The following is a 17723-nucleotide window of genomic DNA, read 5'->3' on the forward strand; positions in this document are numbered from 1 at the left end:
ACCCCGGCCCGCCGGGACTTGAAAATCACGTATGATGGGTCGGGGGACCAGTTGACCTTTTTCATGGTCCAAGTGGACATTTTCATGCGGGAGCAGGGCAGGACCTTTACCTCCGAGGAGTCCCAGGTCCAGTATGTGGCCTCCCTCCTACAAGGCGAAGCGGCCGCGTGGATGGTGTTACAGTACGAGCTCCGCTCCCCTGTGCTACGGAGTTTGGATGACTTTATGATCGCACTCCGTAACCGGTTCGAGGACCCGAACCTGGGGGAGCGGGCCAAAGCCGCTCTGATGCAACTACGCCAAGGGGCCAAGTCAGTGGCGCAGTATGCGAGCGAGTTCCAGTCCCTGTCGAGTCGGATTCTGGACTGGAGTGAGGCTACCCGGGTGCAGTTGTTCAGGGAGGGCCTAAACCCGGACCTGCAGCATTGGGCCTTTATGCAAGGTAACCCCCCTGACGTGGAAGGTTGGGTACGCCACGCTGCCGATATCGAAAATCGGAAGCAGCTCCTGAACCTGTCCAAGCAACGTTCCGGCCGCGACTTCAAACCAAGAGGAGACAAGGCAAGTGGGATCCGGGACCCTCGCACCCCAGGCGGGGGCGGCCCCACGCCGGCTGAGCGCCGCAAGCGCTTCGAGGCAGGGGTGTGCCTGGTCTGTGGAGGAAAGGGTCACTTCGCCTCCCAATGCCCATCCCGCTCCGGACGCCCGGCTTCCATTCGCCCCGTCCCGAGCGAACCAGAGAAAGCCCCCGCAGAGGGTCCACCGCGACGCCGAAGCAACGCTCCAGGACGTCGGAGCACCCCCTCGGCACTGCACGCCCACGCCCTGGATGAGTTCGCCAGTTCGACCGGTCCATCGGGACCCCGGATTGCCAGTGCAACCTCTGACTCTGCCGAGTCACGGATTACAAATACCACGTCCCCCTCGTCCAGCGAGGGGGAAGAGTGGGATGTGCCGGCAAAAAACGCCGTCGGTCTGCTGTAAGGGGGGCTCCTCAGCAGACCGCACCGACCCTCGCGCAAGGAGCTCCACCGATGGTAAGCGCCCAGGAAGATAATGTTTATATTCGGGTTCACCTCTCACTACCCACGGGGGGCCCAGTTTTAGAATTCCCCGCGCTCGTGGACTCGGGGTGCGCCCGCACATTGATTAGCGAGGAGGCGGCCCGGAAATTGCAGGTCCGCCGCAAGCGCCTCCCGGGTCCCCTTCGCTTCTCCCAGATGGACGGGAGTGACTTTAAAAAGGGGCCTGTCGCTCACCGGACTACCGCGATAGACATGACTGTAGGGGAGCATTGGGAACGGCTGTACTTTACCATTGCTCCCATAGTTGCCCCTGTAGTACTGGGAATGAATTGGCTACGGGGCCACAACCCTTCTATTGATTGGGTCAAGAGGATCCCTGAGGATCCCTGCGCCATGCATGACAGGGACCGCATGACCGGGACCCCGGCAGCCGCCCTAGTGGGTTCCCCAGGACCCGTTTCCAATACCCCCAACCTACCCTCGGAATACTCCCAATATTCGGATGTGATGTGCGGGAGTGTGACGAACTGCCACCACACCGGGAGACCGACTGTGCGATTGAAATAGTTGGGGACGGCAAGTTGTCCAAGGGAAAGGTGTACCCCATGAGCCCCAGTGAAAAGACTATTTGGACACTAACTTGGCGAGGGGCTTCATCCGCCCCTCCAAAGCTCCGTACTCCGCCCCCGCCTTTTTTGTCAAAAAGAAAACGGGAGACTTGAGACTGTGTATTGACTTTCGGAGGCTCAACGCTGTCACGCAGTCTAACGCTTACCCCCTCCCTCATTCCAGACCTGCTAGCACAATTGAAGGAGGGCCGGATTTTCACCAAACTGGACTTAGTAGAAGCCTACCACCGCATTCGCATAAAAGAGGGGGACGAACCAAAAACGGCTTTTTCGAGCTGTTTTGGCATGTTTGAGTATTTAGTCATGCCGTTCGGACTTTCTGGGGCTCCGAGTGTGTTCATGCAGTTAATCAATGAAGTGTTACATGATTTGTTGTTTCGGGGGGTGGTGGTATTTTTGGATGATATTCTCATTTATTCTGAAACCATGGAAGAGCATGTCCGACTAGTGCGGGAGGTCCTCCAGCGGTTACGGGACCACAAGTTATATGCCAAGGTGTCTAAGTGTGAATTCCACCAGCCTTCCATTACCTTTCTAGGCTATGTAATCTCCCACCAGGGGTTGGAAATGGACCCCGGAAAGGTTCAGGCTGTGCGAGATTGGGAACCCCCTACCACGCGCAAGCAACTGCAGCAGTTCTTGGGGTTCGCCAATTTCTACCGCAATTTCATTCCCAACTTTGCGCAAGTGGCTCTTCCTCTCACTTCCCTTCTGCGTACGAAGGGAAAGGGTGCCAGTGCCGCCTTGCCTTCGGCCCGACTGCAGTGGTCCCCTCCCTGCCAACAGGCTTTTGAGGACTTGAAGCTACTCTTCTCGTCCGAACCGGTCCTGGCCCACCCGGACTGCACCAAACCGTTTGTGGTCCAGGTGGACGCATCCGATGTAGCTATGGGAGGGGCCCTCCTGCAGCGGGACGAAAGTGGTGCTTTAAAGCCATGCGCCTATTTCTCCAAGAAGTTTACCCAGTCCGAAATCAACTGGGCCATCTGGGAGAAAGAAGCCGCGGCAGTTAAGCACGCCCTCACTGTGTGGAGGCATTTTCTAGAAGGGGCAGAATTCCCGTTTGAAGTGTGTACTGATCACAAGAATCTGGAGGCTCTCAAAGGGGCTAGAAAACTCAACGCCAAGCAAATACGTTGGGCCCAATTCTTTGCCAAATTTCGGTTCACCCTCAAACACGTACCCGGCAAGGAAAACGCCCTAGCAGATGCCCTATCCCGACTGCCCCAGTACCGCAACGATTTTGACCGTCCTGTGGACTCTCTTTTCACTCCTGAGCAAAGGGGAGAGATCCCGGGTTTGGCAGTCTCCACCCGGTCTCAAACCCGCCACCCCAGTGGTCCCTCGCTCAAGGGAATCCCGGAGGCTTTCCAGCAGCGCCTCCGGGACGCATCCCTACAGGAAGCAGAGCAGCAGACGCTCCCTTCCGGTATGGAGCAGCGAGAGTCCTGGTGGGTGCAGGAAGGGAAACTCTATGTCCCAGCCTCTCTTCGCAGGGAGGTTTTGGGACTGGTCCACGGGGCCAAACTGGCCGGTCACTTTGGGTTTGTCAAGACGTTGCATTTGGTACGGCGGCAATTCTGGTGGCCGGGCATGAGAGGGGATGTGGAATTGTACGTTCGCAGTTGTCCCACATGCGCCACCGCCAAAAACAGGGGGGGAAAAACCCCAGGGCTTCTGAAACCTCTGGAGATCCCCACCCGGCCATGGGAGGTGATCGCCATGGATTTCATCACCGATCTACCCCCCAGCAGGGGCAAAACCGTACTGTGGGTTGTTACAGACCTCTTCTCCAAGCAGGTCCACTTTGTCCCCTGCGCTGGGCTCCCGTCGGCGCAGGGGTTGGCCAAAATGTTTGTCACCCATGTCCTCAGGCTTCACTCGATTCCTAGGAAGGTCCTCTCCGACAGAGGGGCCCAGTTCGTTGCCAAATTCTGGCGGGCCTTCCTGAAGCTTATGGGGGTGGGGGAACAGGGGCTCTCGTCGGCCTACCACCCGCAAACTGATGGCCAAACCGAACGGGTGAATGCCGTGGTCGAGTGCTACCTCCGATGTTATGTAAATTACCATCAGGATGACTGGGTGGACCTGTTACCCTTCGCCGAATACGCATACAACAACGCCCCTCACTCCTCCACGGGATTTAGTCCGTTCCGTGTAGTATACGGAACCGATTTTGGCCCTTTCGGTGCCGCCCCCGTCTCCCCCGAACTCGAGGCAGTGCCCGAGATGCAGGAATGGGTGCAGGCGGTCAGTTCCACTTGGCCCTGGCTACAGAAGAACCTTGAACGGGCCAAGCGGAAATACAAAGAACAGGCTGACAAACACCGGTCACAGGGTTGGGAACTCCGGGTGGGGGAACAGGTTTATCTTTCCACGAAGAATCTGCGTTCCCTCCGACCCTGTAAAAAACTCAGCGACCGATATGTGGGCCCCTTCCCCATTACTCGGGTCATTAACGAGGTAACTGCGGAGCTGGATCTTCCCAAAACCCTTCGCGGGGTACACCCCGTTTTCCACATCAGTCTGCTCAAGCCGTTCGTCTCCGCTCCCCAGTTCCACCCCCCTTCTAAGCCAGAAGTGCCCACGGTTGTAGGAGGGGATACCCACATGGAAGTATCCAAAGTCTTGGATTCCAAGTGGAAAAAGGGAAAGCTATTTTACTTTGTTCGGTGGAAACATCTAGGCGCCGCGCACGATGAATGGGTTGCAGCCCCCCACATGGCCGCCCCCCGGCTCGTGCATGAATTCCATTGCGCTTATCCCGAGAAGCCTCGACCTCCCGAACTCGCGGGAGGGGGGCCTTAAGGGGGGCAGAATGTGAGGGCCATCTGGTTCTGGCTCCTATCTGTTTCTATCTCTCCCTCTTTGAACTCGTACAAGCAGTTCGCACCTCTGTGTATCTTCCTGAGTCCCCCGCCTCGTCCTTCTTGCCCAGGTGCCACCTCTCCTCCCCTGCTGTGCCTTCTGCCTTCACTCCCTCGGGCTGACTCCGGCCTTGAAATGCAGATAGCCCTCACTGTCTCTCTAGGACTGTTTGATGTTTTATGTTGCACCGGTTTGCCTTGTAACCTCCCATGTCTCCCATGCGTGTGAACCTTCATGCCCTGTAGTAGATAAATACTGTAACCCCGATAAGCGAGTCACTCGCAACTTTGAATCCATGAGCCTGTCTTCTCTATCTGAAGCCTTCAATAAATCTTTTGTTTCTGCATCCAAGTCTGAGCAATTGATTTGGCGAAGTTTGCCCAGCTAGGTTGGGGACTCTCACACTGCCCTCGTACAAATGGCTGAACTCATTGGCATAGTACAAGAAAATGGAAGCCGTATTATGAATATGCAAATATGTAACCCATACAATTGGCAGGCCTTGTTTTTCTTAATATTTCTGTGGATAAGTAGTAGCTATAGCAGTTAAGTTTGATTCTAGAAAAACCTTATTTAGTATGCTAAAGATAGATTAAACACCTATAACATATTAAATAATAAGGAATATAGGTTAAAATATAGGTGTAATATCTTGGAGAAACAATACTGACAGTTTCACATAGACATTTAAGAAAATAGGCATGCTATAATAAAAAAATTGTTTTCACTTTAATGCAGATTTAAATATTAGTTTAATGGTGAATCTTAAACGTTCATATAGAAGAATATAAGAAATAATAGTGAATAGATGGTAGAAAATAAAATTGTTTGAATAGATGGTCAATATAACATTTGGTGTTATGTTATGTGTTATGTAGTTAGGATGTATGTTTTGTCTCATTTTGTAGGTCTTGTATTTGTAATTGTAAGTTTAAAATAATAATAAAATGTTATTTAAAAAAAAAGAAAATGCCATATAGAAATATAAACAGAATACTTCTAGACACATGAATATAATGTGTGGGTGGGTGGGTGGGGGAATGGACTGCCCCTGGACAGCTTTTTGCTTACAAGCTAGACCCCTCCCCACACACACACACACCCCGAAATATGTCTGCAGAAGTTGTCCAATCATCTGCAGATCTTTCCGGGCAACCGAGAGAGACTGTACCTTTGAGCATTTTCACAGCCACCGTTGTATAGCCAGCTTTCCCTTTGAGGCGGAACGCGGTCGCCTTGACGACTTTCCCGAATTCCCCTTCTCCAAGCGTCTTGCCGAGTACCAGATTCTTCCGAGGAAATTCCCACTTCGGATCCTCCTGTGGACAAGATGGAGGAGAGCAACGGGATGAGTCACAAGTCCACCTACATTGGAATGTAGTGGTTGAAATGTCATAATAAGATCTGGGAGACCTGGGTTTGAAGGCCTGGAGGAGCTTGGGCCAGTCACTTTCTCTGCCTAAGCTACCTTGCAGGGTTATTGTGAGGATAAAAAGGAGGGGGGAGAAAGCTGTAACGATTTGCTTTGGGTGTCCGTTGGGAAAGAAAAGTGGGGTATAAGAAGAAGAGCTGGTTTTTATATGTTGACTTTCTCTACCTTTAAGGGATCTCAAAGCGGCTGACAGTTACCTTCCCTTCCTCTCCCCACAACAGACACCTTGTGAGGTAGGTGGGGCTGAGAGAGTTCGGAGAGAATTATGACTAGCCCAAGGTCACCCAGCTGGCTTCATGTGTAGGAGTGGGGAAACCAATCCAGTTCACCAGATTAGTGTCCTCTGCTCATGTGGAGGAGTGGGGAAACCAACCCGGTTCTCCAAATCAGAGTCCACCGCTCCTAACCAAGGGTGGTCACTCACCTTTCCGTCTAGACAATAGGAAGAATTTTCTAACAGTGGAACAGGCTTCCTTGGGAGGTGGTGAGCTCTCCTTCCCTGGAGGTTTTTAAGCAGAGGCTAGATGGCCATCTGTCAGCAATGCTGATTCTATGACCTTCGGCAGATCATGAGAGGGAGGGCATCTTGGGCATCTTCTGGGCATGGAGTAGGGGTCACAGGGGGAGGTAGTTGTGAGTTTACTGCAGGGGGTTGTACTAGGTGACCCTGGAGGTCCCTTCCAACTCTATGATTCACATGAACACTAGAAGCTGCCTTATACTGAATCAGATCCTTGGTCCATAAAGTCAGTATTGTCTACTCAGACTGGCAGCGGCTCTTCAGGGTCTCAGGCAGAAGTCCTTCACATCACCTACTTGCCTAGTCCCTTTAACTGGAGATGCCAGGGATTGAACCTGGGACCTTCTGCATGCCAAGCAGATGCTCTACCACTGAGCCACGGCCCCTTCCCTATGATTCTATGTGCCTAAAGACACCTTCCCCTACCTAAGCCAAGTTCAGCTGAACCTGTCTCCGTAGTGTTTTTGGTAATCTTTGTGATCTGCAAGATTTCTGAGCCAGTCTCAGCCGATCTGCATCTGTAGAGACCTCCTCTGTTTAAGGTGTCTGGAAACTGGAACTTGACAAATATTGGAATTTTCCATTAGGCAACCGCAGGAGGTGTGTGTGTGTGTGTGGGGGAACTAGGTGCAGGCTGCAACACAATCCTGTGCACAGCCCTGGAATTCATAAACACATGAGCTAAATGAGGACCAGTGGAATATATAACTCACTAGCTGGCCAACGAGCTGGCCAACACTGCAGACCTTGCCAAATATTGGAATTCTAGAAAAACCCAAATGCTGGAACGTGCAAAGGGGAGGGAGGAATCCTCCTGGGCTTTGCAAATTCATTCTCTGTACAGAACTCTGAATTTTGGGAGCGTGAGTATGATACAGAAACGCCTTCCCTGTGATAGACAAGATCAGAGCTCGCATATTTTATCTTCATTTTCAGGGTTAGGCTCCAGATGTGCGGGGCTAAGCCCAAATTCAGAACTGGAGGTAGGGTTGCCAACCTCCAGGGGGCCAAGCAAATATAGACACTTCTGTGTACAATGAAGTTACAATCCAAAAAAAACAGAGTCTGGTTTAAAAAATAAACCCTAATATATAAGGTAACAACTATATTGTTACAATCTCCACATATGTAGAAAAAACATGTAGAAAAACACCAACAATAATGAGACTACTATTTCCTATAACAGGTAAGTATAGTGTAACATACAATATTTCAACAAAGTAATGATCTTAAATATGTCCAAAGTATGTCTTTTGTTTTCTTTCAGATGTCAGGCGGAAGAGGATCGTTTCAGAAGAGGAAGAGGATCATTTCAGTTCTTCTTCAGTTCCTCCTCTGACACCTGTCATATACAATAACACCATCACCCATCTGCCCATTAGCCTAAAATTAAAGTATCCTGAAGGGGAACCCTAAACTCTCATGAAATCTGACTAGCCGGTGGAAGGCAGATAAGATGTGAGTGTTATTCCCAATTAATAAAATGTAATCAGGTAATATGAATAGGCAATAGAAATTGATTAATGAATAGTTGTGAATCTTTTATATTATAGGTAACTGTTACTACCCATAGGGAGTTCATGAAAATTATACTATTAAGAAATAATACCAACGGAACTTTGAAGGTACTTTTATTAAAAGACTTTTACTATAAAGACTTAATAAATATAAAAGCAGAACTGAAACGATCGTCTTCCTCTTCTGCCTGACATCTGAAAGAAAACAAAAGACATACTTTGGACATATTTAAGATCATTACTTTGTTGAAATATTGTATGGTACACTATACGTACCTGCTATAGGAAATAGTAGTCTCTCATTATTGTTGGTGTTTTTCTACACGTTTTTTCTTCATGTGTGGAGATTGTAACAATATAGTTGTTACCTTGTATATTGGGGTTTATATTTAAACCAGACTCTGTGTTTTTTTGGGTTGTAACCTCCAAGGGGTGGCTGGAGATCTCCCGCAATTACAACCCATCTCCCAGATGATAGAGATCAGTTCCCCTGGAGAAAATAGCTATTTGGAGGGTGGACTCTATGGCATTGTACCCTGCTGAGGTCCCTCCTCTCTCCAAACCCCACCCTCCTCAGGCTCCACTTCCAAAATATCCAGCTTCAGAGGATGGGCTCTGTGTAGAGTTGCCAGCTCCATGTTGGGAAATACCTGGAGATTTTGGGGATGGAGCCTGAGGAAGACAGGGTTTGGGGAGGGGAGGGCCTTCAGTGGGGTATAGTGCCACAAAGCCCACCTCCCAAAGCGGCCATTTTCTCCAGGTGAACGGATCTCTGTTGCACCTCTCTTATGGGGGGAAAAAAAGAAACAGCAGCAGCAACGGACCTCACGCTCCCAATCTGGCAGGGGAAGGGTGGCAAATGAGTGAGGAAAAGCCAAGATGGTGGCCAAATGGCTGCCAGTTGACCACCTTTTCCTAGTGGGTAGAGCGTATCTGTAGCGAAATTTGTGGTCGCGCGTGACAAAGAAAACATCAGGATAATAAGATTCAACAACACTGGAAACACAAATGCCCACCTCCATGGACTGAGGGAGGAGGAAAGGAGGAGGAGAAGGAGTTGGTTTTTATATGCTGAGGAGTGGGGAATGAAACCCGGTTTTTCAGATTAGAGTCCGCCGCTCCAAACCACCAATCTTAACCACTACACCACACACACTCTCTTATCAACCTTATCAACATTTGAATGTACTGCATAGAGATGTCAATTGCATGTGGATATATTTTTAGATATTTGGAAACCTTTTATATCTGTACACCTGCCCTCACTATTCTTGTATCTTTTTTCCTGTTTGGGGGTTTGATTTATAATATAAAAATTCAAAATTTATAAAAAAGGATAAAAGGATCAACAAAGAACTTTCATGCTAATGTTAAACATGTTTTTTAAGGAAGCAACTGTTTGTATACATTTTTAAAAGGGATACTTAAATGCAGATGAAAAGATGACAATTTCTCAAGCACACAAATGAACTTTATATTGTTTTGCTAGTACAGTTCATACAGCTGCAATGGGGAATACCCATGTAATGGGGTTGCTAGGAAACATTCAAATAATTAGTTGCAGGCTTTCCGGAGGACAGTTTACTGTAATCTAATTGTTCATTCCAGTAGAACAAGTGATCGTTTATGGTTCCATACTGAAGGACATATAACTTAACAAACAAGCTATTGTATTAGATGGAACAGCCACAGAATTGAACAGAACATTTTCTACTAATATGGGTCTAATCTTTAGGCAGATAACACACTGCAGGTTGTTTTCAAAATTCTCAAAACATATAAAAGGAAGGAAACTGAGCAAATACTAACAATACTTATCACACACACAAACAGAGTTCAAGATGTTTCCTATAATGTGTTTGCGGTACTACAGGTTGAGTATCCCTTATCCGAAATGCTTGGGACCAGAAGTGATTCAGATTTCGGATCATTTTGGATTTTGGAATATTTGCATATACATGATGAGATATCTTGGGGAACGGGCCCCAAGTCTAAACACAAAATTCATTTATGTTTTTTATACACATAGCCTGAAGGTAATTTTAAAATACTTTTGTGCATGTGGGGCATCGTGGGGAACCTGTTGTTGGCATGACCCGCCTGCACACATGCCATTTTATTATCATAAGATTGTAAGAATATAAGAACGGCCCTGCTGGATCAGACCAAGGCCCATCAAATCCAGCAGTCTGTTCACACAGCTGCCAACCAGGTGCCTCTAGGAAGCCCACAAACAAGACGACTGCAGCAGCATTCTCCTGCCTGTGTTCCATGACACCTAATATAATAGGCATGCTCATCTGATACTAGAGATAATACGTATGCATCATTAGTAGTATCCATTTTGACTAGTAGCCACGGATAGCCCTCTCCGCCATGAACATGTCCACTCCCCTCTTGAAGCCTTCCAAGTTGGCAGCCATCACCACTTCCTGGGGCAGGGAGTTCCACAATTTAACTGCGTTGTGTGAAGAAATACTTCCTTTTATCTGTTTTGAATCCATGATGACTTCCTTCCTCATTTACTATTACCCATATCAAAAAAACCTCTCTCAAAACTACTCAGGTATTTTACCAAACTCTCAGATTTACTTGACATTTGGCTTTGGGTGACGTTCTGGCCCTAACTCGACCGTTGTACCTCTACATTCATCCAGAAGGCATCCATTTAGCAAGGGTGTTGTCACATTTGAATGTCAGAGTTGTGTAAACAAGCCATCTCAGACCATATCATTCTCCTCAGAGGTTTGCCAGAGCAAGCCATCAGAATGTCAACAATTAAGTATTATTTATTTTAAAACGTACTGTTAATATTTTAGATATAAACTTGTCTGGGGATGGAGAGGATGAGGTTTTTCTCCCCTTGGATTTCTGTCCATGTACAGAAAAAAAATCTGCTTGTGACTTATTCATGTCTCAACAATTTAACCCATAAACAGAAATAACTTTAATGAACCAATCGAACAATTTCCTATGGAATTTGTAGGTGGTAAGAACCAGTAGAGTCGAACTGCAAAACTATCCATCCTTTCTTGGCCACATCCGACTGACTTCAATAGGATTTACTTCCAGGTAAAAATGTTGTGAGCGTTTATCAAAAATAGTTTTGGTGAAGTGAATATTTCTCAGTGTGAAGATGCCAAGTTACATGACCCTTGGGTACCTGCTATGGAACTAAGGTCACTGTCGTTTGAATATTTGTTAAATTCATCTGTGAACTTAATTCTGATATCAGCAGATTACATTAAGAGGTGTGCTGAGTATATAGTGTGACACAATTTTAGCAACTGAGAGATCAAAAAAAAAAACACACATGAAAAGTTTGATCTTTTCACATTTATTAACTATTTCATTCCCAATTGATGAGCTGGGTGCGATTTCTCGGAGACCAGTCAGAGACTGTAGAAAATTGAGTTCAAATTGATGTATGATACCTATTGGTGACTCATAAGGCCCTCACCAGCAAACTAGATTTCTTGCTTTTGAATGATCACAGCTTAGGGTTGCCAGCTCCCAGGTTGAGAAATATCTGGAGATTTTGGGGGTGGAGCCTGAGGAGGGTGGGATTTGAGGAGGGACTTCAATGGGGTATCATGCCATAGAGTCCACCCTCCCAAGCAGACATTTTCTCCAGGGGAACTGATCTCTGTCGCCTGGAGATCAGTTGTAATAGCGGGAGTTCTCCAGCTATAGGGTTGCCAGGTCTCTTTGCCACCGGTGGGAGGTTTTTGGGGCAGAGCCTGAGGTGGGGAGGGGAGGGACTTCAATACCATAGAGTCCAATTGCCAAAGCGGTCATTCTCTCCAGGGGAACTGATCTCTATCGGTTGGAGATCAGTTGTAATAGCAGGAGAGGTACCTACTATTATCTGGAGGTTGGCAACCCTATTCAGCTACCACCTGGAGGTTGGCAACCCTATCCCAGCTCCCAATCACGATTGATTATTAAGTTCCTCCTGCTCATGCTAAATGCTTCTTTTGCAACTCAACAATGGGCCAACTAAAGCACTGATTAGATTCCTTCCATATTAAGCAACTATAAACTATAATGATTTTTTTTTTTTACTTACAGGTATTTTGAAAGCATCTACCGACCCTTGGTTCTCAGAGTCCATTGATGGTCGTCGGACATTAGTTGATGAGTAGCTTATAGGGTAGGACTGGGCCGGGCGCCGGAAGGTCATCTCTGCTGAGGCGATAGGCGGCTTTGGAGAGTTTTTGTGATAGCGATGGATGAAGTAGGAGGAAAGGAGCACTGAAATGATGAAGGAGAGCAGGACGCCCCCGGCGATCACGGTTTTGCACATATCGTCGCACAATGGCTCTGTTGACAAAGGGATTTGTGAGGCCACAGAGTTCAGTTTCTCACCTCCCGTGCCACTTAATGTTGACTTTTACAACATATCCGTAAGAGTCCGAGACTAACAGCAAAACAACATATTGGGAGATTTACAGTACTATCCTAAGAAGCATTACACCCTCCTAAGTCCGCTTGAGTCAATGGGCTTAGAAGAATGTAACAGTGCATTCCTCTCAGGAATGCACTGTTACACTCTTCTAAGCCCATTGACTTGTATCAGGAAAAATTCCAGCCCGAAAGGATTGTGGAGGCGGCCTAACGGCGGCTCCTCCCCCAGCCTGGCACCGGAATACCCTGGGAACGCCTCCCGGGACGCCGGCACGGCCTTTGACGGCGTTGGGATGCTGACAGAATGTCCGTTGGCATCCCGGGGTGGCACTGCCATGGCAGCGACCGGCATCCGGGCCTTCCTGCTAGCGTTGGGGCCACTAACGCCAGTGTAAGTAGCCGGGACGCTGGCGCTGGGGCCCCAAATACCATCACAGCACCTTCCTGGCCTCCTAAGGGCTTTCATTCTTAGAGCTCAGGAACGCACTGTAACTCTACTTAAGATGACACTCTCAGTAGGGGAACATTTGCTTCAGTTACCTCAGGAAAACTATCCCTCAGATATCGAAGTTTTCCAAACTGCTCCCTCAGATCACGAGGCTGCCATTTTCTATGCCAGGTGTCCCCAACATTTTTGAGGTTGTGGGCACCTCTAGAATTCAGACATAGCATGGTGGGCACAGTCACACAATGGCTGCCACAAAATGGCTGCCCACTCTCACAATACCAGACCTGGCAAATTGGCAACCCTATGCAAGTTGCAACTGGTGAAGACTGGGGCCGAATAACTCATCATGCAATGACTCCCCCCCCCAACTCATGTGGTGGGTTGGCCCATGTGGTTGCTGATCACGTATATATTAGTTCTAATTCTTAGGTGCATGGAGACCCAGTGTAGTGTAGTGGTTAAGAGTGTCAGACAAGGATCCGGGAGACACAGGTTCAAATCCCTGCTCTGCCACGGACGTTTGCTGGGTGCCCCTGAGCCAGCCATAGACACTTAGCCTAACCTACCTCACAAGGTTGTTGTTAGGATAAAATGGAGCAGAGGAGAACGATGAAATGCTGTTTTGGGTCCCCACTGGGGTGGGGGGAAAGCAGTGTATAAATGAATAAATAAAAATGAATAATTCGGAACTCACAGCAAGCATGTGTTGACCTTAAAACAAATTGAAGAACATGGAGTTAATGGGGGAGGGAATGTTTAAAATGTCTCAGGATTTGTTATCCATGTAAACCAAATGTTATACTGTAAACATGGACCATCAGACTTGAGGCTTATTGAACTGAAATGGTGCAGATTTCTGCTTATCGGCCAGTTGCCACGGAGCTGGCATTATTGAGATGTGAGTCATTTTGGATATATGCATTGAAGATTATGACCCCTTGGGGACTTAACCATAAAATAGATTTGCACTGAAGAAGAAGAGTTTATTTTTATATGCTGACTTTCTCTACCGCTTAAGGAAAAATCTTCCCTTCCCACAACAGACGACACTCTGTGAGGTAGGTGGGGCTGAGAGAGGGTGACTAGCCCAAGGTCACCCAGCTGGCTTCGTGTGTAGTAGTGGGGAAACAAATCCAGTTCACCAGATTATCATCTGCCGCTCACGAGGAGGAGTGGGGAATCCAACCTGGTTCTCCAGATCAGAGTCCACCGCTCCAAAGCACTGCTCTTAACCACTACACCACGCTGGCTCTCTGGATTGACCAGGGAAATCCATTTGTCTTATATGTTAGGGTATTGCGTCGCAGACGATTTGCGAGGAATTGGCAAACTGTTTTTAATTCTGATCTTGCTATGTAAGATGTTCCAAGGGCCAAAGCCAACAACACCATGTCCCCAAGTCTGCCGTGGAAACATGCTGCCCTTTTAAAGCCATTTTTTAATTTTTAAAATGATGGCCAGGGACCGATCCTGTTGGGGATCACAGTGTGCGGGGATGAGCCCCCCCCCCCAATGAAGGGCTTCCCCCCCAATCTAGTTTGGCTTTCTGGGAACATTTAGAAGTGGACTCATGACATTCTTGGATTTGTTCTTTGTAAAGGAAGACTGCAGGATGGAGGTCTTACATTGAGAAACACTGAGACCAGTCTGATTACATGTCTGAAGTGGAAACGACTAGTACAAGGAAAAAGCATAGAAACAGTTGGAAGGGACCACCAGGGTCATCTTGTGAATTTCCTGCATTGTGCAGGGAGCTGGACAACTACCTCCCCCACACACCCCCAGTGACCCCTACTCCATGCCCAGAAGATGGCCAAGTTGCCCTCCCTCTCATGATCTGCCTAAGGTTATAGAATCAGCATTGCTGACAGATGGCCTTCTAGCCTCTGCTTAAAAACCTCCAGGGAAAGAGAGCTCACCACCTCCCAAGGAAGCCTGTTCCACTGAGGAACCGCTCTAACTGTTAGAAAATTCTTCCTAATCTCTAGACGGAAACTCTTTTGATTTAATTTCAACCCTCTGGTTCTGGTCCGACCTTCTGGGGCAATAGAAAACAACTCTGCACCATCCTCTTTATGACAGCCCTTCAAGTACTTGAAGATGGTTATCATATCACCTCTCAATCGTCTCCTCTCTAGGCTAAACATACCCAGCTCCTTCAACCTTTCCTCCTAGGACTTGGTCTCTAGACCTCTCACCATCTTTGTTGCCCTCCTCTGGACACGTTCCAGCTTGTCTGCATCATTGAGTGATGTTATCAGAAGACGTTACTCGTACGATATCAGAAGAAGTTACTCGTACGAAACAGGTCAACAGCCTGGGGAACTCATTGGTTATATTTACTGTTCAGCATATTTAGATACATTGTTCAGCATGACAGGTTAATTTGCTCTTCTACAATGTACTATTTGCACTGCTACGACTATGTTAATAATCACAGTCCAGGAGGACATGTTCTTTCGTTCTGTATGTTATTTGTTGTATTGTTGTAATTGTTGACATTGTTACATTGCTGTTTCTTTGCTTTTTCTTGGACCCCTTCATGGTGTAGTGGTTAAGCGCGGTGGTTTGGAGTGGTGGAATCTGATCTGGATAACTGGGTTTGATTCCCCACTCCTTCACTCTGGTGAACTGGATTTGTTTCCCCACTCCACATGAAGCCCAGCTGGGTGAGCTTGGGCTAGTCACACTCTCTCAGCCTCACCTACCTGTGTCTGCTGTGGGGAGGGGAAGGTGATTGTAAGCCAGTTTGATTCTTCCTTAAGTGGTAGAGAAAGTCAGCATGTAAAACCACCACATCCACCACCTCCTCCCTCCTCCGTCTGATCCAGCATGGGTTTTCTTATGTTCTTATCTCCTTTAGCTCATTACATAACATGTACTTCCAGCCACACTCTTTGCATTTGAAAAATACAAGAATATAAAAGGTTTCATCAGCCCAAGATGAGAATGTTATAAAAGCACAGGAGCCTTCAGTACTACTGTTGTAAAAACGAGTCAAATAATCTTCAGACTCACCTTTGATATCGTCCTTCTCGCAATAACAATTTTCGTCCGGGAAGCAGTAACAAATTCCATTTCCTGCCTTGATTCCGGTAGGACCTTTCTCATGGCCACCAACGATGTTGGTTCCTAAATGAAATACAGATGTAAGCAAGCTCCGTTCCACAGACAGGCCACAACAGTTCATGTCAATATGCTCTGCAGGCTTATTCTGACGAGGATTTGAAGCAAGGCAAATAACCACAGGTGAGAAAATTGGCAAAACATCTCTGGGGCTTAGTGTTTTAGGATGGTACGAGAGCTCATTTTGTGCGATCAGCAAGATGATTAACATTTGCTGCCAAAGAACAGCCTGCCTGAAATATGGTATCACAGAATGCTGTAAACATGTGTAGTAGAATTCACACTGGCTTATAAATTTGCTTTGTGTATGCAAAATGAGCTGTGCCGTTGCTAGCTTCATGCTTCCCAGAGCTATGGATGAGGGAGAAGAAGAAGAAGAGTTGGTTTTTATATGTCGACTTTCTCTACCACTTAAGGAAAAATCAAACTGGCTTACAATCACCTTCCCTTCCCACAACAGACACCTTGTGAGGTAGGTGGGGCTGAGAGAGCTCTAAGAGAACTATAACTAGAAGAAGGTTGGTTTTTATATGCCAATTTTCTCTACCTTTAACGAGAATCAAACTGGCTTAAAATCACCTTCCCTGCCTCTCCCCACAAAAGGCACCTTGTGAGGTAGGAGCGGCTGAGAGAGTTTGGCAAGAACTGTGACTAGCCCCAGGTCACCCAGCAGGCTTCATGTGGAGGAGTGGGAAACCAACCCGGTTCTCCAGATTAGAGTCCACCACTCCTAACCACTACACCATGCTGGCTTTTAACCACTACATCACACTGATTAGCCCGAGGTCACCCAGCTGGCTTCATGTGTAAATGCTGGCAACATTTATGGGACAGCCACATACAACTTGGCAGAATGGTGAGATGGAAAAAAGAACTCGTAAATAAAAACCAAAAATTTAGACTTATAACATAATGAACCAGACAGACCAAGGATACAATGTCTAATTGTGAGTGCGGCACATGGTGTGGGCTTGGGGGGGATGTTGACTGGGACACTTTCACACATTTACCCACAGTGCAGTTCTGATCTCTGGGACTAGGTCCCTTGCTTTTTCAGCCCTGAACATCAGCACTCTAGCGAAATAGCACCATTGTCCAACAACACACTGAGGTTCAAGGCCAGGTGAATGAGCAGAAGAGGGGTGGGGGCTCATCTGTGGTGGAGCATCTGCTTGGCATGCAGAAGGTCCTGGGTCCAATCCCCGACATCTTCAAGTTTAAAGGATGATGTCATGAGTCAGCCTGCAGAGACCTCCTCTGATGAAGAGGAAGTAGAGGCCAGAATAGAGGATCAGCCAAAGTCAGGAGATGACTCGCCATGCCTGCAGCCTGCCAGCTCAAGGATTCCAGTTGGACCTGACACCTTGCAACATGCAGTGTCTCCAGAGGCCTCACCAAGGCCACTGGAGCAGAAAAGAAAACAGGTTCGTCTGGCAATGCAGCAGAGATGGCAGAGTGCTAGACTGAAGGCTTTACACAGGAACCTCCCCAGTAGCAGTGATGAGGAAGAGCAGGGCTGAAGCACCACCTGTGAACTCAGCCTCATCAGCATCAGCTGGCTCTGCTACAGCAGCAGAGGAAGGGATTTAAGCCATCAGTTAGGCTTGGCTGTTGTGCAAGCAACTTGTCACCAACCTCCTGGTGTACTGGCCTTGTTTCCCTGCTATCCTTTGAATTCCTGGTATCCTGACTTCTTGGACTGGCTCTGACTAACACCTTGGACTTCCCTTGCCTGTATTGATATCTCGGAC

At 47.7% G+C, this 17723-nt stretch overlaps 1 protein-coding gene across 1 annotated transcript in view; it reads right to left on the reverse strand.

Annotated features, from left to right (window-relative positions):
- Positions 1-17723, reverse strand: part of RET (ret proto-oncogene) — a 174916-nt gene that overhangs the window by 39095 nt on the left and 118098 nt on the right. The window contains exons 12-14 of the mRNA XM_056850532.1: positions 15865-15978; positions 12061-12314; positions 5694-5841 (exon numbers count right to left, since the gene is read on the reverse strand). Coding sequence (XP_056706510.1) covers positions 5694-5841; positions 12061-12314; positions 15865-15978 — 516 coding nt within the window. The remainder of the gene's footprint in view (positions 1-5693; positions 5842-12060; positions 12315-15864; positions 15979-17723) is intronic.

Source organism: Euleptes europaea, chromosome 5, assembly GCF_029931775.1.
Source record: "Euleptes europaea isolate rEulEur1 chromosome 5, rEulEur1.hap1, whole genome shotgun sequence".
NCBI lineage: Eukaryota > Metazoa > Chordata > Lepidosauria > Squamata > Sphaerodactylidae > Euleptes > Euleptes europaea.